At 49.7% G+C, this 22,372-nt stretch overlaps 2 protein-coding genes across 8 annotated transcripts in view; one reads left to right on the forward strand and one right to left on the reverse strand.

Moving 5' to 3' along the window:
- Window positions 1-3,283, forward strand: part of LOC105568689 (homeobox protein extradenticle) — a 59,300-nt gene extending 56,017 nt beyond the window's left edge. The window contains exon 8 of the mRNA XM_012024553.1: window positions 931-3,283. Coding sequence (XP_011879943.1) covers window positions 931-945 — 15 coding nt within the window. The 3' untranslated portion in view covers window positions 946-3,283. The remainder of the gene's footprint in view (window positions 1-930) is intronic.
- A 2,617-nt stretch (window positions 3,284-5,900) lies between these two features.
- Window positions 5,901-21,546, reverse strand: LOC105568691. Of its 7 annotated transcripts, XR_001009449.1 has the most exons (19): window positions 21,291-21,546; window positions 20,707-20,755; window positions 17,194-20,630; window positions 16,749-16,837; window positions 16,244-16,451; window positions 15,546-15,652; window positions 15,308-15,458; window positions 15,102-15,240; window positions 14,759-15,023; window positions 14,498-14,667; window positions 13,831-14,415; window positions 13,304-13,756; window positions 13,026-13,058; window positions 10,952-11,185; window positions 10,269-10,644; window positions 9,458-9,537; window positions 8,729-8,773; window positions 7,991-8,077; window positions 7,057-7,130 (listed from the first exon to the last, which is right to left on the reverse strand). XR_001009449.1 is itself a non-coding variant. In XM_012024558.1 (18 exons), exons 2-17 carry the CDS (start codon window positions 20,710-20,712, stop codon window positions 8,744-8,746), a joined length of 6,363 nt encoding a protein of 2,120 aa, XP_011879948.1. In that variant the 5' UTR covers window positions 20,713-20,755; window positions 21,291-21,546; the 3' UTR covers window positions 7,061-7,130; window positions 8,729-8,743. The 7 variants fall into 7 exon arrangements, 6 of the variants coding, with proteins under 6 accessions (XP_011879945.1, XP_011879946.1, XP_011879948.1 ...); XM_012024558.1 differs by lacking the exon at window positions 7,991-8,077 and having other exon boundaries at window positions 7,061-7,130; XM_012024557.1 differs by lacking the exon at window positions 7,057-7,130 and having other exon boundaries at window positions 7,630-8,077.
- Window positions 21,547-22,372: the final 826 nt, after the last annotated feature.

Consider the following 22,372-nt stretch of genomic DNA (forward strand, 5'->3'; position numbering starts at 1 on the left):
TCTCTGGATCGCCCGGTTTCGACAGCGCGGGATATCGACCGAGGATCGCGATTGCGTCGGAAAATCAATGTGCATGACTGTATTTCCACGAACGAGAAACTTTCCGAGCCGCTTTTCGTCCCGCCAGCTCCCATCGTTTCTCTTCTGTTTGTAATTGCGCTATCGAGAGCACGAGTCTCATTGAGATTTGTTTCTCTCCAATTATTTTTATCGCCTTTATCGATTCGTCGCCCGCGACGGAACACGCACACGTACATTCACCCATACACATACCGAATGTCGAATCCGAAATCGGCAGCGACCCGAAAAGGGAAGTCGACCGTCCGGTTTTCGCGACGTCGACGGGCAGAAATCCCGAAGCGCGGCCGATCGATCGGATTCGACCCGAACACGTGATTGCGCCTGTCTACCCTTAGTTGGCCGTACGTACGTAGGTACATATGTATTGTGTATACGTATATATACATGTGTAAAAAATATATATATATTATATGTACATTCTATACTTTCGTATCTGTGTAACTCGCACGCGGCTGCGCGTGCGGCGGGAAAAGAGATCTCTTGTAACGAGCCGAGCAGAGGACACACGAGGATTGCGTTTCGAACGGAGAGGAGAGGAAAAAAAAAGAAAAGAAAGGAAAGGAGAAAGATGCCTCCTCGATCGGGACGTGAACGCGCGCACGCGTGCACAGTTGCCCGAGGGGCGAGTCGTGGACGCCCGGGTATTTTCCCGGGTAAAAGCGGGGACCGTCCGTTTCGCCGCGCACCGCGTCAGCTCGGGATCGTTTGCGAGAACGTTTCCGAGACTCGAGGACGACCGACGGGACGGGAGATACGAGATTCCCTCATGCGAATCTTCTCGGACGATCTTTTTTTCATGCCACTGTGCGAATTCGCGCGCGTACACGGCCGGATGCTGTTTGCTTTCAGGAGCTGTCGCCTTGAAATCCTTAGGAGAAACGCAGGAAGAACGCATACTGACAAACTTAAAGCAAAAAAAAGCAAGCGAGAAAAAAGAGAGAGAGAGAGAGAATGTGCGTGTGAATGCGCGTGAATGCGAGGAGCGAGAAACGAAAAGGAATACGAGATCCGCGTTGTTATCGCGATAACGCTCGCGCAATCCGATCACCTCACTATCTGTGATCCGAGGCTCGCCTTTGAACGGCGAGTAATACGAACTAAAAATCGATATTAAGCTATTAAGATTACGTAACTCGCGCTCGTGTCTGGAGGTACTCGTGTCCCCCGTCTGAAACCGGCGCGGAATTCTCATCCAATTTGGACGCCGTTTCGTCGCCCGCGGGGATCCGTCACGCGGACACGCGGAAAGCCCTCGGCGGAGAGGAGAAAGGGAAAAGGGCCGCGAGAGAGAGAGAGAGACACGTTCGCCCCCTTTCTTTCCCTCCTTTCAATCGTCCACCCCTTCGATGGACCTCGCGCCGAATATTTGTAAGGTTTTTACAAAGCGAAAAGCCGCATCGCGAAGAACGCCCTGCGCGCGCGAGAAAGAGAGAGAAAGGGGGCTCGCGGTCCCGCCATTTTTCCCCGGGCTTTCGACTTTCGAGACTCCGTAGCGACACGAATGCCTCCAGCCATCGACGACAGTGTTTTTTCCCCCCTTCTTACCCCTCTCATCTGCGATCCATCAGGAGCAAGAAAAAAGATATATAGCGGAACGCGGAATGATATATAGCAGACGCGTTGAGAGAAATAAAGGTGCGAGAGAATGAACGAGAAAGAGAGAAAGAGAGCGAGAGAGAGAGACAGAAGCAATGGTCCTGCGACACAACACTAATGTATACGATTTTTCAACACGAAAATATTATATATTGTAGCTATATATATAGAAGTATATATAAAAGAGGATAGTATATAGGCAACCATAACGGCTAAATGAATCATTGTAACGACGATGGTAATTAGTGCGGCGAAGATGATGATTATTATTATTAGTTATTACCTAGTTTTTAATTTTAATTATTATATTATTGCCATTATTATTATCATTGATATTATTATTATTACTATTATTATTATTGGCGGTTCTCGCATTGTGATAATCGCAAACTGTAATTGTAACATCATGATGATAAGTATATATGGGTTATTAAAGTTTTATCGTCGGCTCGAGAAAGAGAGAAAGAAAGAGAGAGAGAGAGAAAGATGAACGTTTCTTTTCTTCTTTTGGTTCTTCACACCTTGGTCGGAGCCACGGACTTTTTCTTTCGCCTTCTTTCTTTTCCGCCTGCCGGTTACGTCCGTTTCGTTTGTCGTAATGAATCGCGGATGGATCATTTATTGCCTAGCACGTAGGTAAACGAGGAGGAAGAAGAAGAAGAAGGAAAAAAAGGATATCCCATTCTCACATTGTATAAACAAAGCCGAGGCGAAGATGGGGAGTTTACGAGTATCCTCCGAGCGATTAGGTGGTTAAACTCTGTTGTTAAATGATATGTCGCGAGCGAATCGCTCGGCTAAAGATCGGCTGTCGAATGCAAGTTCTCGCGTCGATTCACCCTCGGATTCCCCGTTTCAGTCGCGCCCTGCCCGAACGTCAAACCTTCGATAGCGATACGCAGATTGTCGGATCGACCGCGCGCGGCACGCGTACAGATCGTCGTACGAACGAAGAGGAACCAGGCTGGGGCAAAAACGTACGGTCGCGAGCGAACGTTTACGACGAACGCGAACGAGCGTAACGGCTCTCTTCGTCCTCGACGAGAAGCGGAACGTGCCGGATGTAAATCTAAAATTCGTTCGCGGCATCATCCCCTTCGTTAAAACGAATTATTCGCTCGCGTTTGTTCGCATTCGTTCGCGCTCGTCCGCTCAGACTGGATCCGACCTCGCGCGTTAACGATCGTGACTCGCTCGTTCTCGAGATATATCTGGGTTACTTATTGTTTCTTTTTTACACGTGAGCAACAGCAAAACACGACTAAATCGATCTTGACGTCGCGTAACGATCGCGATTGCGACGTCGGGGATTCGTTCGCTGTTGGCGCGTCGCGTCCGACGCGAGCAAGCGGGTCCTCGCGACGATCGTTCGAGATCGCGCCCCCCTCCTCCGGCCCTTCTTCATCTCCCACCGGTCTCGACGGCCGCCACTATCTTTAGCCGAATCCTTCGCCGATCGTGCGACCAGTACAAGTGCGTTCCGGCACAGCTAGTATACGAGAAAAAAAAAGCGCGCCCGGGGCTTCGCTGTAAGCGCACCTCCGGGCGTCCCTTTATAGGCTCTACTCTAACATTTAATAAATGAAAACGGTAACAAAACGAAAAAGGAAAAAAAAAGAAATACAGATCGATAATACCGACGCGACGTGCGAGATAGAGAGAAAAGCGTGTGTGCGAGAGCGAGAGAGATAGAGTGACGAGAAAGAAATAACGTTTAGCGTAATCTACGAAAATACGCGCGGTATAAGATATTATATATTTATATCCTTCGTGCGCTCTTCTCTTCCTCTCCCCCATCCCCCTTCAGACTCCCCGGTGCCCCCCCTGGTCCCTCCGTTTCTCCCTCGCCCGCCATCCCCGTCGCTCTCTCGCGACTGCCGTCTACGCGCGATAGCAGAGAGAGAAAGAGAGAGAGAGAGAGAGAGAGAAAAGGAGGCAGATGTAGAAATAACGAGAGAGACGGGCCAGTCGTACACGCTGATAATAATCCGCTGATTGTTAAAACTGCTGATTTGACTGTCCTTTTTCCACCCTCCCTCTGCTCCACCTTTTTCTTTCCTCTCCTTTTTTTTCGCCTCTCTCGTAGCGTCTTCGGTGTCACGGCGTTAACTGTCGTCACTCAAACAGCCAGCCATCCTCCTCTCCTCTCTGTACCACCAACCCCCCCCCCCTCCCCCCGCCCAGTTCCCTGACCGTCTGCCCGACACTCTCGACCAATTTACCCCCGATGATGTCCCCCGGTGTCGCGCCCACAGAGACGACGATATTTTTGGATTGATTTCTTCAACGTGTTTCGACAAACGCGAGCGCGCCTTCTCACTTCGCCTGTCCACACACCGGAAACACACGTTCACACACACACACACACACACATACATAAACATATATACACGCCGCGCGGCTGTACCCCGCCGCCGCGATTTCGTATACGCATTTTCGTGACGCACGATGATCTCAGAGCACAAACGTCCGTGCGCGGAAGAGAGAATGAGAGTGAGAGAGAAAGAGAGAGAGAGAGAGAAAGACGATCGTCGACGTTGTGGCCCGAGAGACGACAGTATACCACAGAAATCATTGTATCGATTCGAAACATTATGATAAACTTAATAAAAGGATCGAAAAATATACAACGCGTCTCCGATTGTCTTCATCCTCCCCCCCCCCCCCTCCCTCACGACCGTACCATAGTCTCTAAGTAATCAATGCGAGGTGTCTCAATTTGTATCACTTTATTATAATATCAATTATGACAGTGAGTCCTAATTTTAATAATATACAGTTGTGATTTATATCGCTATATTGTTATCGTAAGCCGCAATTCTTCTTCCCCCCCCCATAAACTTATATTAACTCGAAGTTCGAAGGTGCGATGAACGTAATATATATTTATATATGTATAGCAAATATGTTACATCAAAGACGAAGTCGCGTCGCTCCACGAACCGTCCTATACATTACATTACAGCTCGATTAATACTTCCGTTCAACTTTAACGCTAATCTTAAACTCCGCTTTTCTACTCGCCCGCTGTCCCGCCGCGAGATCTCGCGATACGGAGCGCGCAGTGGCAGATGGAAAGAAAAAATAGAAAAGGAGAGACGGTAGGTGAATTGCACATTCCGCATTGCCACTCGAATTCACGACTCAAGCTCGATCGCGCGCGAGGATCGGGGGACGTACATCTCGCTGTAACAACGCGACGCCAGACTTCTCGTACGGAGGGTCCATCGTCGTCGATCGGCTGCCATTCGCCGCAAGTAGAAGCGGCTGCCGGCCATTTCCTACCATTTCGGCGAGGACGCAGCGCGAGACGCCTTTCTCCGTCTCGGCATTTAAAAAAGAAGCGCGAATATTACTCCATTACAAACGATAGGACAAGATTACGAAAGCTACATTCAGGGTATGTACAAATTCTCAGAGTTCACGTATGCACGTGTATATTTTTATATATATATATATAACTTACACGCGGCGTCTCTGCGACAGTATCAACATGTAACACGCGTATATTATAATATTATAAGATATATAATATTACATATATTACATATATTATAATACTACAACGTATTATAACATCATAATATATATATATATATTATATTGTAATATATGCATTTAAGATACATCTAATTCGTATGTCACAGATATAAAATGTATTACGAGCGTCACAATTTACAAAAGTCTATCCCTAGAACCAGGTCCCTTTCTACTTGCGGCCAATGGCAAAACGCGGAATGTTCGCACGCGCCGGAGAGAGATCCGCTACCATCTTCAAAAGAGAAAAGCAATTCATCGAGAATTCCGCACTTGCGACGGTATTACGGTTTTACCAGCGAGAACGAACCGACGGTATCCTCAACGAAAGTCTCTAAAATCGCCGTGAACGATCAACGGTATTTGCACGCGTACGAAGCGCAGGGCGACGACAGATTGAGCCGAGTGAAGAGCCTCTACCTGCGAGGGTACTCGCTCCTCACCGAAAAATATACATCTTCCAGGACATTTATTTCCCGACGGAGGCGACGTCCCCGCGTTGCAGGGGGAAAGAGTCCGCTAAGAACCATTCCGCCTGTCCCGCGCTGGGATCCTTCGCTCTCCCCTCATCGACACACTCGTGACTAATTGAAATTCCTCGCGGAGGCGGACACGCACCTTACAAATCTAACACGATTGAACCGGTGGAAACGCGATATACGAACTCATCTCGCGCTATCCGCACGTTGATGGCAGTTGCGTGTTTATTGGTGTATCAATATTATCTCGTAATATGTAAGCCCGACGTCTATAACAATAACATTCTTGTACATTACACTTAACGCGCTATTTCGCCCCCCCCCCCCTTTATCCCCGATAAAACTCTCATATTCCTAACATCTCGTATTTATCGGCACTCTGCGATACCCCCCCTTCCTCCCCGTACATATAAAATCAGACTTGGAATTACAGCGCATACCGAGGCCGTGTTGTAACAAATCCTGCGATATAACCGAGCTATATGATTGACGCTACGATTCTCCCTCTATCGTTATACATTTACAAGACGCTCTTCGAAGCGAGGGATTACTTAATTGTAACTTAGATAGATCTTCTATTACAAGTTGCACAGGTAAAAATATCAACCTCGCGCCTCGCTAATTCAGACCCGCTCGCGGAACTCGAGTCGTCGCGCGACATCGGGTCCGTTACCGACGACGATTTACTTACAAGCTAGGTGAACATAGTAAACAGGAATGCACTCGCGCATTTCCATAACAACGATCAACGATGGGTAACGGCGCGGCAAATGCGTGGGTAGTCACCCGATGGAAATGCGCATTATAAGAATAAACAGAAAACGGAAATCGGTACGTAACTGACGAACAAATTCGTTGCACCGCAATAACATTCCGCGAAAATTGAGCTGGAAAGTAGCACGGTTCTTTTTTTTTTTTTTACCGAAAAGCGCGCAACGGAAGCTTCTTTACAAAGGTTTACAACTCATTAAACGCGCTCGGATTTCATTGCCTACGCCACCGTTGCGCCGCTAAAATTGTCGCTTGAAAACCTCGCTTTGAATACACTTTAATCAAGTAATAATCTAATTTGACATGATAAATATAACAGAGAAACAACTCGAACAGAATTCAGAATGTAAAAATTTATCTACACGCAACGCAAACATATGAAGAACGTGAGGGCGCCTAGAGCGATGCTGTCTTCCTGCGTTGTTTGAGAGAGATTGGGTGCACCGTGCGCTATCACTTAAAAAAAACATGTACTACCGCTGTCACGTTCTCTATACGGCAATATTCACATTAAACACAACTGCAGCGTTAAAAGAAACCTCCTAATTTAAATAACAAATTATTTCCGCAAGCGGCCGCAAAAAGTTATCGTGGATGATATCTGCTGGGTGGCATGTTCCTCACCGATCGATCCTTCATGTCACTCGGGTTGAACATCATTGGTCCCTAGAAATGGTCCTTGGTTTAAAAGCACAGAAAGTTATCAAGGCGCTAACGTTTTGAGTATAGTAACGAGAAAAGCAAGTCCTACGTTCTTTTTTCCTCGAGTTTGCACAATTTTTTTACTTGGAAGTTATTCGTATTAAATGTAATTCCTATGTAAGCAGTGAGGGAACGTATGTATGTACAATACATTTTTTAATCCTTCCGCTATCCCTCGTTAAAAGTATGCGACGCGCGGTTTGTAGTTTACAGTGCGTGAGAAGATACGACAAATTGGGATAATTATATACATAGATATACGCAGGGTGTCTCATTTTAAATGATCCACACAGATATCTCCAAAAATATGAAAGATACGGGAAAACGTTTCAAACAAAAGTGGTTTGGTTCGAAGGGGGACATAAGGTGGTGCCATTGACTTGACCTTGGATAGTCCCCCTTCGAACCAAACAACTTTTGTTTGAAACGTTTTTCCGTATCTTTCATATTTTTGGAGATATTTGCGTGGATTATTAAAAATGAGACACCCTGTATATTTATACGTCGACAAACAAAAGTAAATTAATCAATGTGTGGACTTGTTTCACAAAACCTGGACGCAACATCCCTCACCAAACCTCCTCGCGACTATGATGATCTCGTAAAAGTAGCGACTGATAATGATTGATAAGCGCAAGCTAATTTTAGTAATAGAAGTAGCGTTAAAAGTTTACGATAACTTGCTTGGCACACGGACAAACCGATTAGAGACAGAAGGTCGTATTAGTCCCCAGTAACCACGATATACATTTTCGCAGCAATAATAATTTGGAAGGCGATCACCTTGTACACATTGCGGTGGGATTTAATGCCATTTGGATTACCTTGTTCCGTTGAAGGAGCCGCGGATCCCTCATTGTGTAGCTCTGCACCTCTCGTGATAACGAGCTGGTCGAGCTCCAGCGAGAGAGCTATATGCCATACACAACACAACAATGTTGTCTCACTAACAGATATTCGCCACGTCGCTTGTGATTAGCTAGTCTTATACTTATATGTTTTTACGAGCGTAATACCAATTTGTGCGATCACACGTTGCACTTACGTTCGCAGCTTTGATACAAAAGAAACAAAAAGACAGCGTTTCAACAAACTCGGTTTCAGAAGCGTAAAAAGGCTCTCCCTCACGTCATACAACGTGAAAATCGGTATTACGGTATTCGTGTTCTCGTATACTATAAGCGTAACGTTTCAGTAAAGTAGAAAAAAAAACACTTGTTCATGCCTCGGTTACAGTGCGAGCATACAGATGATTAATGGATAACGTTTCACAGATTTACACGAAATTCATTCACGATTGCAAAAAAAAGGATGCCACCGCTACCATTCTACTTTGTTGCGCTAAATCAACGCCGAAAACGCAAGGTGAAAACATGCAGAGCAACATTGAGTTCATCTAAAGTAGCCACGTTAACAGTCGGCTTTAATTGTGAGGTGCAATGCGGCGTTTTTCCTCTCGCCAAAAAAGCCATACACTCTCCGCGAAGCGGTGGGTAAGGAGAAAGCGTGCGCGTAAAACACCAAATAATGACGTGTGAAATTAATAAAATGAATGTCCTTACTATCGGTAACAATTATTATTTGGCTACGTCATTCTGCTTCCCCGACTGCTTGCATAAAGGAACATAAAAAGAAAGGTAAGATTAAACACAGGTACATGAGAGAAGGAATTTGTAGCGAGGTGGGCAGGTCTAATCGAGTGTCACTGTCACTAGAACTGTAATATAGAAAGCGATACAAGTGTACTTTAATTAATGCTATTAATAACATTGACCGGTCTCAGCGATTGTCTCATCCGTTTATAACAAATGGGGAAATGAACTGGCACAGTGCTGGAGCAGTCTAATTCACAAATGTAAACACCTCGTGAGAAAAAGTCTACACGATCGATCTCCAATAAACGTGTGATTGCTGTACACGGAGATTACAGGTAAAAATAAGTACGATCCATTCAAGGATACCACTGCTGAGAAAAATAGACGGTATGCAAAACTAGGAAAGTGAACGTAACGTGTACAGACTGTTCGCTGCTACGAACGTGGAAGGGGTACGTACAGAAAAACATCCGTTCGTGTTAGATTGCGGTATCAAAAACACGCCGAGACAAAGGCTAAGCTGCATACCAGAAAAAATTGCAGCCACAACGCAAGGGGCAACGAATGTACCGTGTAGTATGAAATTTAAAGGAGACACATATGTGCGGAGCTGTACTGTAACGTAGAGTTCGTCGACAATACTCGTACAGCTCAACGTCTGTGAGGCCGCACGAGTTCTCGCCGCGTGGCACTTACTGGAGTGTTCTCCGCGGTGTTTCCGGACGGCGGTGTGGCTGCCGGAGTCAGGAAATCCACAGGAGCGGTTGGATCGTTAACTGTCGTGAACAAAAGGCAACGTTACTTTATAACTGCTTCTCGACCTGCGTCGATTCTCAACTGAGCCGGATCTTATGTCCAAGACCGTCTCAAATTTATCTAAAGATGCCGCACGGAACATTTCATTGGCTACGGAGTATCTTGAAACAGTCTTAAATATAAGATTCGATAGTGAATACTGGCCTAAAAACCCAACTGAGGGTTCATTTTTACTTCAACTCTCGTTTTCTCTCTCCAAGATCCGTATTTATAGTCGTAATTTTGCTGAAAAGCTCAGCTAAAACCAGTCTTGAGACATGATACTGTTTAACAGATGAATCTTGAGACTCAATTTGATATTTGTTCGCAATCTCGATTCAATAGAGGTTCTCAAAGGAAGTTTTAGAAAGTGGTTTTTGGATTTCGTATCGTCTAAGATTCGAGTCGAGAAAAATTGCGTATCGCCGCTTTAATCGACGTTTTGACTGTCAAGACGAATTTCAGGTGAGTAATCGGTCCCCTCTTTCAGCTGAACACAGTTTCGGTTGATCTTGGATCAAAATGTAACTGCTGAACCGTCCGTGTCTCAAGGCGTGAAACTCCAATCTGAGTGTCTCACCCTGATACACTCTCGAGACGAGAATTGAGAAACGACTATAAATACGGGGCTAAACATTGTGCTTTTGAACCGGAGAAAAAGCAAACTCGCACGAGTGAGCTCGAGAGGAGTTGGAAGTTTAGAACGGCTTACTTGGTGCGGGGACGAACATCTGCGGAGACGAGGTGGCCACGGGCACGAGCGGAGACGTGATCGGCGTGGGCACGTTCGACTGTGCCGCGCTACCCTTGGCCTTCCCGGCGGGATTCATTATGTCCACGTAGTTGGCACGCATACTTCTACCCCTTGGCAGTTTGAACATGTTGCTACCGATCGGCAACTTGGAGATATCCGTCGCCGGCGCGTCTTCGTCGTGTGCGGCCGGCAGAGGCGGCTGCGGGCCGCGTTCCATCGCCGGCGCGCGGAAACTCATGTCGGACGTCTTCGGCGGCGGCGCCAACGTCCCGGTGCCGCTGTCGCCGTCCTCGTCCTTGTTCATCCACTTCTTGGCGACCGGGTCCCACACGATCTGCAATCGCGAAAGACGAGCAACGTTTCTCCGCCGTTTAAGAAAAGCAAATCTAGCTAACGAGTTCAAAGGGTATTAATGGCACTCCGTTAGTCGCTAGTTAGCTCGAGCAGCTTTTTACTCAACAAATCCTGGTATTATACTGGCCTGTTCACTACCGTCCGTCTTACAAGCAATGGTCGCACAAGTAGCGTTCTATTACCAAAAGTATCCGCGCAAGCCCTTAACGACATAAAACATAAAACCGTCCGTCGTGATTTTTCAACGAGCTAGAGGAGGACGCGGCGCGGTGGTGACGAGTTCTTACCGTTGGGTTGCTATCGTCCGGCAATATCATTTGATTTTTCGGCTTGGGCGCGAGTTTACTGAACAAACCACCGAACCAGGAGCCGCCGCTGTTGGCCGATTTCTTCTCGGCCGCCTTCCTCGCGTCCCCCGCGGGCTTCGCACTCGACCGCGGTGTCTCGAGCGCGTCCAGCTCCTCCAACGGGTCGTACTGCTTACCCATCGACGGCGTCATCGAGATCATCGGCTGCGCAGGCTGAAATGAAATATACGATTGATCATCGCAAGCTTGTTCCGGCAAAGTTCATCACTATTTACTGTAACAATGCGAGTCTCGCCTATCACATGCCAATGTTAACAGTCTCGATCGCGCTCGGAACACTTGCAAAATATGCGATACTCACAAGTGTATTACAGTAAAAAATGAAAAACTTTGCTTACCATATTTATCTTAGACACGACGTCGCTCTATGATGATGTGTTCAAAGTGTACGATCGGAAAGCCGTTGGGATCAGAATCACATTAGAAGGCAGAGTGTAAGAAACGAAGAAGATAAATTATATGCGTTTGAAAAAGGACTTAGACCTTAGGCGGACACGTGATAAATTCGAGTGATTAGATTCTTCATTTTGACAAGATCAACTTTTCAATCTACGTTGATGAAGCTCTCGATCTCTCGCACGTTTCAATCGCACGGTCTCCCCCCGGGTCTAAAGTCTTTTTTCTTCGGCAGCCTGTACATGCGATAGCCTACGTCTTTGTACAATATGAATTCTGTTCTAATCTCAAGAGGTTCAAGGAAATTGAGTTATGTGACAAAACTTTATTATGCGTTTTTGATGCCAACAATAACAGTACGTCTATATACATTCGAGCGACGCTTAAAATAACATAAAAATTTTGTAAAATTACACAGTGTAATTAATATGACAAAAAGCAGGATTCTTTACGTCTCTGTTTGATCACAGCACATGGGTTTTTTTTTGTTCATTAGCATCTGGACATTTTTCATATAACATGTAAAAATTTCACTTTCAAGATAATATACAAACCGAACAATCGAGCATTTATTATAAATCTATTGTAATTCTTTCAACTTCTCTCTCCGACAATTCTACTAAATGTTAAAAAAGAATTCCTTCCGTTAACACTTGACAAGAAAATCCAGTTGTATTGTCTACCTGATTTGGAGCTACAGTCACACGTTGTCTCTGTACTTAACGCGTACAGGAAACTTGGCCACGATTGTGCGCGTTTACAGATTACTTTTTTAGTCGCATTTCGTGGGCATATCGATGTCGTAGGTCAAGGACGTATTGTCCTTCGCGGAAGTATCGTCAGTTAAGCGATTATTGTTCCTGAATCTGAGCGGTAAATCAATCGGATACGTGCCACCGAAAACCAGCGGCTTGTATCTGGACGATTCGGCGACGTTCTGCCCGGCATTGTCGTAAGACCACGCGTCCACCGTGTCGCAAATAACGTCCTTCCTGCGAATATGCGGCGCCACCCTCATGACTTTCTTCTCCTCGAAATTGCAATACTGCTTCAGGGTTTGCGCCTCGCTATTGAAGGTCGCGTAGCTCTCTTTGGCCCCGGACGACAAATCTGGCGCCAAGAGGGACTCGAGTTTCAGTTTGCTAAATTGAATGTCTAGATCCGTGGTTTGCGACGACGCGGACAGATCTCCCTCCGGCGCCGTCTCTTCCTTATCCTCGGACGGGCTCTTTTCCCTAAGCCTGCACTTTAGGAACACCGGTGGTTGCGAGCACGGCGGTTTCAGAAATATAGGATCGACGCGTCTCGGTTTTCTCACATCCTGCGGGTGCAACTTGTTGCTCGGTGGAATTTTCGGATAGCTCATGGTCATCTTGGGATATCTCCTACGAGAATTTTGTATCTTGGCGCCGAGACTATCGTCCGACGGATTGAAAAACGCAGGTACATTGCCGGGCACGTTGTTATCAAACGCGGAGGCGATACACGGACTTGACTTTACGGACACATTGCGACGACGTAACGAGCTAATACCGACGGCACGTGGCGATCCTTCGGGATCGAGAATACTATCCGAGGTAAGTCCGCAATTACTTACTTCAGGAGTCGGCGTTTTATCTTCCCTTTCCGCCTGTCGGTGAGCAAGCATCAAGAAACAGGTGGAAAAATGTTAATTGTAACGTCTCGAAGTAAATAACGTGTGAAATTATGAGTGATATTTTTCTAAACCATTCAGTATTCATAAAAAGATGAGAGATCGATAGTACTGCGAGAATCATGTGAATGTGAAGATGTAGACGTAGGACAACGTGTAACGATTGAATTTTCGTACTACAAAAATCTGCAATAAATTCATATAGCTACTTTGTAATGTACCTCGTAGCCCCATTTGTCTTGTTGCTGCGAGTTATTCACTTCAGAACCCTGGTCGGTGGTCAAGCCTGGCGCGGGCTGTGGCTGCCAATTCGACGACACAGACTCGTTTTTTCCATAATTATTCTGATAGTACGACTGCTGGCCCCAATAATCCTGTTGCTGCGGCTGCTGGTACTGAATGGATTCGTCCACGTTTCTCATGTACTGCGCGTTCGAATCGTACGTATCTTGAATATTCGTGGGCAAAGACAACGGCTGCCAATCCGATTGTCTCTCGCTCGCGTTAACTTCCATCATCGACGTAGGCCCGTCACCGTAATCGGGCTGGACGGTATTCCATTGTTGTTGCGACGACAGTGGCGGCAATGACGATTGCTGTTGCTTCATCTCGTGGACCTCCTGATTTTCCATCGTGGAGGGACCGTACGTTTCGTCTTCCGCAGTCTGCTCGTCCTACAACAAAACCCTATTTAGTTTACCTGCTCCGATCGCGCGACAGATCATATGTTTCGTAATTATATAACTACCTGATATTTGCCAACTATCTCCGCCAATTTGTTAAGCCACGCCACATTCGCAGCGTCCTCAATAGCATCTTTGTAGACTGGATCGTGATACTTTATTCGGTCGCCCAACACGTAAACCGCTTCGATGAAGGATTTCTTGTATTTCGACGGGTCGTTCGTGATATTCGTTGCAATCTGTTCGATATACAGCAGAGCCTTTTCTATCAATCCACAGTCTACCATTTTCACCGTTAGATCGAACTTGAACGTTTGAAGGTCTACTAATGTGAAGCACGGATCGCTGAGGTTTCGAGCGTATTCGTAAATCTCCGTTAACATGACAGCTTCCATGGTGAAGAATTCGGAGTACGACTTGTTATGGTTAGCGCCAATCAACACGAGTTTAATCCCGTTACTCCCGTAGGCCCCAAAATCAATTTGCGCGAGTATGTAGCAAAAATGCGCGGCATGGATGTCGCCCCTCGCGAATAACGTGTCCCCGAGGGTCGTTATTGACCGGCGATTAACTTCTGGATTGGCCGAGGTGTTGGAAATAATCATAGCCAGATGGGGCCGCCAATCGTCCCCGCGTGGATCCGTAACGCACTGCGGGAGAAGAGGGCGAATAAGCGACATGGCAAAGATGAGCGAACAATTCCTCTTCGTAAGCTAGAAGTATAACGCTTACTGTGACTATAGCAGGCACACGACCAGAATGCAGCTGGTACAGGGTCTGCAGTGGATCGTGCAGCGGCAGGCTGTTTGCGAACCGAGTCATTACAGATGCGTGCGTGCGCTTATCAAGTTTACTAGCCAGGAAGAGAGCGTGGCCCCAAAGTCCTTCGTTCATCGCGTACTCTGTTGCAGATATAAGACAAAAGGGGGAAAAAATTAACTAGTAGCATTCACAATGTTAAACGATATGCAAGAGAAAGTCGTTTTTTTATACCTAATGCTTCTTGAACCCGTCCGTAGAGTAACGTGTCTCTGAATTCGTCTGTTATTTGCTCTACGGTTTTTCGCTGCTTGGTCTCGCTCTTCTCGGACAGCGCCGAGATATCCTGGGTACTTCCGTCGCTGCCGGTCGCTCCGGATCGTTGCGATATTTGTGACTCCCTGCGCCCTACGTCCTGAGATCTGAATTTATTCGCGTCGCAAGGATAAGTATCCTTGTTGCGCAGCAAGAGCCCGGCAATATCGACGCCGACAACGTTCTGGATGAATTAGGCGATGTTAATTCATTTGTACAACGGACCTTTCAAACGTTAGCTTTCGAATAAAAAGAGACTTACTCCGTTCTGTTGAATCAACATGATCATCAGTTCGTATAGCAAGATGTACGAAGCGCGATCGACCATTTCTTCATTTACCACTGCTTTTTTAATTTTATTTTCGCAATATTCTATGATAGTCTTCTTGTGCGTTACGCCGCTGTAATAAGTTAACGTTATGTATATCACGTTTACATTGTATCGTATCTTTGTACGATTCTACCTACTTAATCAGAGGTCCTGGATATAATCGCAAGTCGCGTGCGATAGGATCATGGGAGAGTAAATTATCTACGCGGAAAATATCCACTTTCGCTCTCTCGCCGTCAGCCGGATAGCTCGGTTGAACGTGCACCAAAGACCCAATGGAAAAGCATCCTGCGCGTAAATGTTTTAACTAACTTAACAACATTTAAACATTAATAACATGTACATATATAATGCAAAATCAATCCTGAGTCATACCATATGCGTGAGACGTGGAATATTTAGCCGGTGTCAATCTAGCAGAAGTAATTATTGAATCCTCCAATAGCGACATGTCGCCCAATGTTCGTTTGTCACCAGTGGTCCTGAAAGAAATACGTTAAGTCTCTCTTCTAACAAAAGACCTTTAAAGAATTACGAAAGATATGACGAGTATTGAGAGGCACGTACAATTACATACAAAATAAGCATGTTCTACGTAAACTTTGCAACGAGTTCAGCGTAAGCAAAATTAAGCACGCATTTCTGTACATTATACGTTCGATAATCGTTGTAATATAAACTTGTTAGCAACGCTGCCCACGAATAATTCTACAGATAAATTCTATATATCTCTAGCCAACTTGTATGCCATGCGTACAAATAAAATTTTAAGATGCTAGCAGGAGACTCAATTTCTGACACGTGTCCAGCTTAGCGAGTTTCAAACCGAGAGGAGACTCCCGGTCTCACCTATTAAAATTGCGACAAGCCGTACCGCGCTCCCGCAGACTTCCGGCCCATCCGGAATACCCGAAACGTGAGATAGAGGATGCCTTATTGGGCGAGTAGAAACATGCACTTGGGATTGGAAACAATCTGATGTACAACGAACGTTAAAAAACCCAGGTAAGAAACGGCAACTGTTCAAAAACCCTTGACGCTTTTTAAATTCTTTTAAAGCCTTCGGAACACACCTATCGTCGCAGGAACTACGGCCGGAATGGACGCTGGCTCTGTCCTCCGGATAATTGCCGACGCCTCTGGCGATGTGCTGCTGCTGCTGGCTGGCGTAATATTTGTGATACCACTCGGAATAGGCGGCGGGATTCGTCCGACGTAGGTTTTCGAGATATGCATAATAATTGTTACCGTAATGAGTGCCATAATCATATCCGCTGTATCCTGCATTTGCAATTAAATTTGCGTTACTTTCACAAGGCGTATTGTTCTTTGCATTTTTTAACTGTACGCAGAGTCCCCTATTATGAGATAGCAGGTTCTCAACACCCAAATTCAATGACAAATCTTTTTTCGCAACGATTACACGATCTAACAATCAATTTTCCACTGAACAGATTTCACTTTCGAGAATTATAAATCCATGGTGGAACCAATAGATGATGCTTGTTAATTTAACAGAGACTCCCGCTATCGCATATTAGGACCCTCATAATTAGTATTTTACGTTGCAACACGTACCGTTATTGTACGCATAATAAGGATCTCTCGAACGCATGTAGTATTCACGGTCTCTGTCGTTGTAAGAAGATCTACTTGAAGGCCTAGAACTGAAAGAACACACATAAATATAATACAAAATATACAATATATTAATTAAAACAAGTCATTTCCCAGAGTCAGCGACGGAACGTCAGCAATATATTCTCAGTCGTCTAAACGTTCTCCCCAAGCCACAACAATTGTACGTTAAAAGGAAGATTTGACGAGACTGCCATGCCAAACACCTGATATTGCTGAGATGGCAAAAATCACGCATCAAAATGCTGCAGTAACAGAAATGATAGAGTAGTCTGAAAATCCGGCAGATCTTTTGCCAAAGAATTTGCCAATCAGCAGAGAATACGCGGGTAAAGCTTGGTCGCTTATCTCGGAAACGTCTTGCGTATTTAGTCATTCAGCAGACCTCCTGCCGTAAGGATCGTCGTAGTAATCCCTCCTGTACGGATCTCTGACATCGTAATCGTCGTATCTCCGAGGTCGCCTGTCGTCCCTCCTCCTGTCGCGATCTATGTACTCTCTATCCCTGGGGTCCCTGGAGTAGCGTGCGTCGTAGTCCCTCGGGTCCCGGTCCCGACGACGCGGATCATCGCCTCTGTCTCTCCTACGATCGTCCGGCCTCCTCCTGCCCTCCCTCTCGTCCACGTCCTCCTTCCCCCTGGCCCGCCTGTCCATGTCGTCCCTACCGTGCCGGTCCAGGTCGTCGCGGCTGTGATGCTTGCGCTCGTCGTCCCGGTACGGGACGTCCCGCCGCTCGAAGTCGTCGCGGGCGTTGTACGGACGATCGCTGTCGCCCGCGCGCCGGCGCTCGTAATAGTAATCGTCCTCGTACTCGCGATCGTAGTACGCGCTCTTACGCTCGTACTCGTATCGCCGGCGATCGGGACTGCCCTCTCGCCGCCTCTCCCTGCTCTCGTCCCGGCTGTTGCGCGAGCCCTCGTCCTCCTCGTCCTCGTACGAGTCCCGGCGGTTCGACAAGCCGGAGAGACCCTGGCTCTCGCTCTCCAGGGACGCGCCCACCGCCTCCTCGCGCTTGCTGCGCGACTCGCTCGCCTGATCTTGCATCGCGGCCGTCGTCGTCGGTGGGGCCTCCGGCGGGGAGCCGGTAACAACTCTACCGCCCGTCGCCCTGTCGTCCGGCAACTGTGCGACGTCGCCGGGGGACGCTCCGCCCGGTATCTGCCTGGTGTCCGCGTTGCTTTGCTGCGCGACCTCGTCGGGCTCGTTGCCGCGGCCGAGCACCTCGCGGGTCTCGCTCGGCTCCAGCATCATCTGCGACTGCTGCGGCTGGTACCGCTCCTCGCCCGACGGATCGTTCCGCGACTGCTGCGGCGGCGGCGGCGGCGGCAGAGAGCGCTCCCTGCCCGAGGGGTCGTTTCGCCGTTCCAGCGTGTCCGGATCGCCTCGTAGCAGCAGAGGAACGTTTCTCTCCTGGCCCGGAAGAACGTCGCGACGCTCCGCTCGGTCAGGACCAATGCTCCTGACCTGCATGCTCTGCTCCTGACCAGTCGGGTCGTTCCTGCGCGGATCCATGGTGCTCGACTGCCCCGGCACCTCACGCAGGAAGGGAATATCGTTAGGCACTTCGTCGTTCTCGTCGTCCTGGCTCGGTGGCGTCGGCTCGTGCTCCTGATGCGAGTCCGTCAGCTCGCCGGTCTCCAAAAATGTGTTCCTGTCATTCGACGCAAACTCGTAGTTGTCCGGCATCTGCTCCGCCAGCGGCGGATGAGGCCGCGCCTGCTGCTGCTGCTGCTGTTGCTGCTGCTGCGTCGACAGCACCTCAACGTTGTTCACCTCCTCCCTGAAGTCCCGGACGCCCGTCGTCTCCTTGGGATCGTTGTCCAGCGTCTCCTTATTTATGGAGTCCCGCGAGCCGTAGATATCGCGCTCCTTGAGCGCCGCGGGCGCGACGACCTCGACGACCTCGACGTTGACGAAGTCGGACGTTTGCTGAATGTTCTCGTAGTTCTCCACGTTCTGCTCGGGAGTGTGCCACTGCTTGGCGGCCGGGCGCGAGTGATCCTTCGCGTACCACGCGTTCTCCAGCGCGTTTCGATTGTACCACTGATCGTATCCGCTCTGCGAGACGCCGTCCGTCATCTTGGCGACGCCGCTCTGATACGCGCTCGGCGTCGGGTGATCCTGACCGACGATCGGCTGGCTGTCGACGGGGTGGGTGCTCTCCACGCCGCTCGGCGCGTAATCCGGGGGTATCACGGGCAGATTGTCGGGCAGCGAACTACCCCGGGGGCTCGCGACGCTGAAACTCGCGGAGGAATGCTGAGCTCTCGCTTCCACGCTCGAGTGCACCTCCAACGACTCGCCCAGGGGATCCGCGTGCCTGCTCGACTGAAGCCCGCCGAGGTGAAGCTGACCGAAGTTGCCGGTCAACTCCTCGGTGGACGCGGGGGCAAAGGCGCGATCGTCCTTCTCGCCGAGATGAACGCTCCTCGTAGGCTCGCTCCTCGCCGCGTCGTCGCCCGGCGCGCTCGGATTGTGCCGGTCTCCGCTCGGCGACTTGACGTCGCTCGATCTCGCGTAACCGAGCGGCTCGTGAGGCGACACGGTGCTCGCGACGGAGGCCACCGCCGTCTGCTTCTCGCTCTCCCGCTCGCTGCTGCTGCTGTTGTTGTTGGGCGTGTGTGCCGGATTGTCCCCCGCAACGTAGCCGAACGAAGCCGTGTGCATCTGCTGCCACTCGTTCGCGGCAAACCTGGCGTTGTTGTTATTGCTCTCCGCGAACGAACCGCCGTCCGCGCCCGCCGGCTGCAACCACTGCGCAGGGTGCACGGGCTCGCTCTGCACGTTGGCGCGCCTCCAGTCGGAGACGACGCCCGGCTGCGGCCAGGAGGCGAACGCGTCGTCCAGATGCGCGGGCTGTCGCTGGGACTCGCGACTTCGACCGTGCCACTGACTCGACGCGACGTTGGACCCGCTGCTCGCCTCGTTGCCGCCCTGCTGCCCGTTGGCGGGCCAGTTGACGGAATGTTCCTTGCCGACGTCGACAGGCGCGTTGTACAGCTGCGACGGTGGTGCACACTGATTGCCCATGCCGTCGAGCGCCGGCTGCTGCGACTCGTGCGGCGCGTTCTGATCCTGCCATTGGCCCAGCGCGTCGGTGTGATTCTGCCAATCGCGTGGCAAGCTCGTCGCGGCGTCGTCCTTGCTCCAGCTGTAATTATTGTGTGACGCCATCGGCGGTGGCGGATGATGCATCGCCGCCGACTGGTCCTTCTGGCTGTGCTGCGCGAGCCTCTGCTGGTTGTACGCCGCGCTCTGCGGCTGATGCTCGGCCGGCCACTGGGCGTGCTCGTACACGGACTTGGCGTTGCTCTGCCGCGGCGGCAACGGGTACTGCTGGTTTTGATTGTAGCTCGCGTAGGGCGGGAAGGAATCCGCGTAAGCCGACCCGGTCTGACGAGCGGGCTCCGACCTGGGGGTGTCTTGGCCCGACATGGAGTTCTGGTTAAGTACGTCGGACGTGTTGCCGTTTAGATTCTTGTAATAGTGATTTTGCATAGAACCGGATATCAGCTGCCCTTGATTCTGATACGAAGGTACGTAATGCTGCTGCTGCTGCTGTTGCTGCTGCTGCAGTGGTGGCGGTGGTGACTGCTGCTGCTGCTGTTGGCTATCCGACTGTGGATCCACGTTCCAGTCCCAGGGATCCTTCCACGTGTCGCTGGCGTGCTTCGATTGACTCGCAAGGGACTGCTGGGCGGCGTCGCTCGGCGGAACGTCCGCCTGAGGCCTCAGCACTGGCGTCCACATATTTTGATTGCGCACCCCGTACGCGGCCGAGTGATCCACCCGTGGCCTGGCGGGTCTGACTCGGTAAGGATTCTGAAAGCGCAGTTCAGGCTCGAGTCAGTCATTCCGCGTGCACTCGTTTACGCAGACCCGATCCTTGCATACTCACGTTCATGCTGCCTGCAGGACGGCGCCTGGTTCACGGCAATCTTCGAGATCTGCGAATCAACAAGACGAAATTGAACGCGGGGCACGTCTCCAACCTCGACGAAGCGCACACGTCAGTTTCGAGCGACTGGGGACGATCTTTCGGCACGAAGAGACCGGGTAACCGTCGGGGCGCGAGCTCGGGGAAAAAGCGTCCCGTCATCGTGACGCCGACGGGGGCCTCGGCGTGCACAGATGCGATCTACAAACGGGTCGTCAGCCGGGCGAGTCACCCTGGCGCCGGAAGATCGACAAGGGCAATTCCGTTCCCTCTTCGCGGGCGAGGTAAACGCCTCGTCTCCTCGTCGCGGGAAGACGCGGGAGCGAGGCGTTCGACAAAGGACCGATAAGAGCGTATCGCAAGACGGCTCGGTGAGGGCCGGGAGTCGCGGCACCGCCGACGCGCCTCCACGCAATTACGTAACGACGGACGTGGCAGGGCACACCTGCTCGGTCCGGGAAGCGCGGCGGGATCGCTAGGTCCGGGCGACCAGCTGTGAGAATCGTCGGGCGCGGGGGAGGGGGCCGCGAGGGGTCCTCGCTTACCTGAAGCTATCGTCGCTGCCGTCCCCGCGCGTCCGGTATGCGCATTATTGGCCCGCCGCCGCCGCCAGTCGTCCTCGCGGGTTCCCTCTTTCGTCCACGTCCTCGTCCTCGTCGCTCGACGTCGATGGCCGCGCGCGGAGGCAACGTCTCACGAGTACGCGGACATTTCGAGGATCTCGGCGTGCGCGTGAGCGAGACGGAGGGGGGAAAGGTAACGGAGCGAGAGAGACGAACGACACGACACGACACTCGGCCGAGCACGTCACGGATCCTTTCTCTCCCCCGCTCCCCGCTGGCGACTTTCCACGCGAGCGGAACCGCGACGAACGTCAAAGCCGAGGGCCGGAAGTCGAGCGCCGCCGCGGATCGCGCGCGCGAAGATGGCGGCCGCAGCGCGCCGGTTCGATTCGAACGCGCCGCACGTCGAAGGAGAGGTCCTTTCGGGGGGTCCTTTATCTCGCGCGCGCCGGCCGATCTCTCGCCGTCTCGCCCCTCTCGAGAGGCCGCCGCGAACCCCCCCCCGTTGTTCCTCGCGGCCGCGAGATTTCTTGCCACGCGACAGCGACGCGGGCCGAGTGCGCGCGCGGATTCCCAAATAGCACACTGAATTCACAAAGTATTCTTTAAGTTTCCTTTTTTCTGAATTGTAATTCTTTAGGAATTCATAGAAGAATACAATAAGAGTGACAGAGGAAGTTACATACACCATAAATCGTTTTCCTGACAACTTCTTAAAGTATTCATCTCGAATTCAATAAATGTAAACTTTACGAATTCAAGAGGAATAGTGTTAGAACAAAGAGGATTACAAAATATTTACCCAATGTATGTACACATCTAATATGCTGTAACATTACACCATTATTATAATTTCTCACTCAACAGTGAGATACTCTCAACCGAAGCTGGTTGACAATCGGATGATTCTTCCGTTTCAGTTCTCGTCGTTCGATTCTTCCGTTTCGGTTCTCGTCGTTCGATTCTTTCTTTTACACAATAGAACTATTGCACAAAATTAATTGCACATTACGCACACAAAATATTGCACGTGGTAACACGCTGCACAAGAACGTCCGGATGGC

Source organism: Vollenhovia emeryi, unplaced genomic scaffold, assembly GCF_000949405.1.
Source record: "Vollenhovia emeryi isolate VEMERY1.0 unplaced genomic scaffold, V.emery_V1.0 DF939128.1, whole genome shotgun sequence".
Taxonomy (NCBI): Eukaryota; Metazoa; Arthropoda; class Insecta; order Hymenoptera; family Formicidae; genus Vollenhovia; species Vollenhovia emeryi.

Bases quoted from the DNA above. Each gene is read 5' to 3' on its own strand.
- LOC105568691 (XM_012024554.1), bottom strand. The intron at 15,653-16,243 runs GTGTGTTCCGAA...TATTTCTTTCAG, and splicing joins CGTAGTTCCTGCGACGATAG to GACCACTGGTGACAAACGAA. The intron at 13,059-13,303 runs GTACATTACAAA...GCTCACCGACAG, and splicing joins AAGACAAATGGGGCTACGAG to GCGGAAAGGGAAGATAAAAC.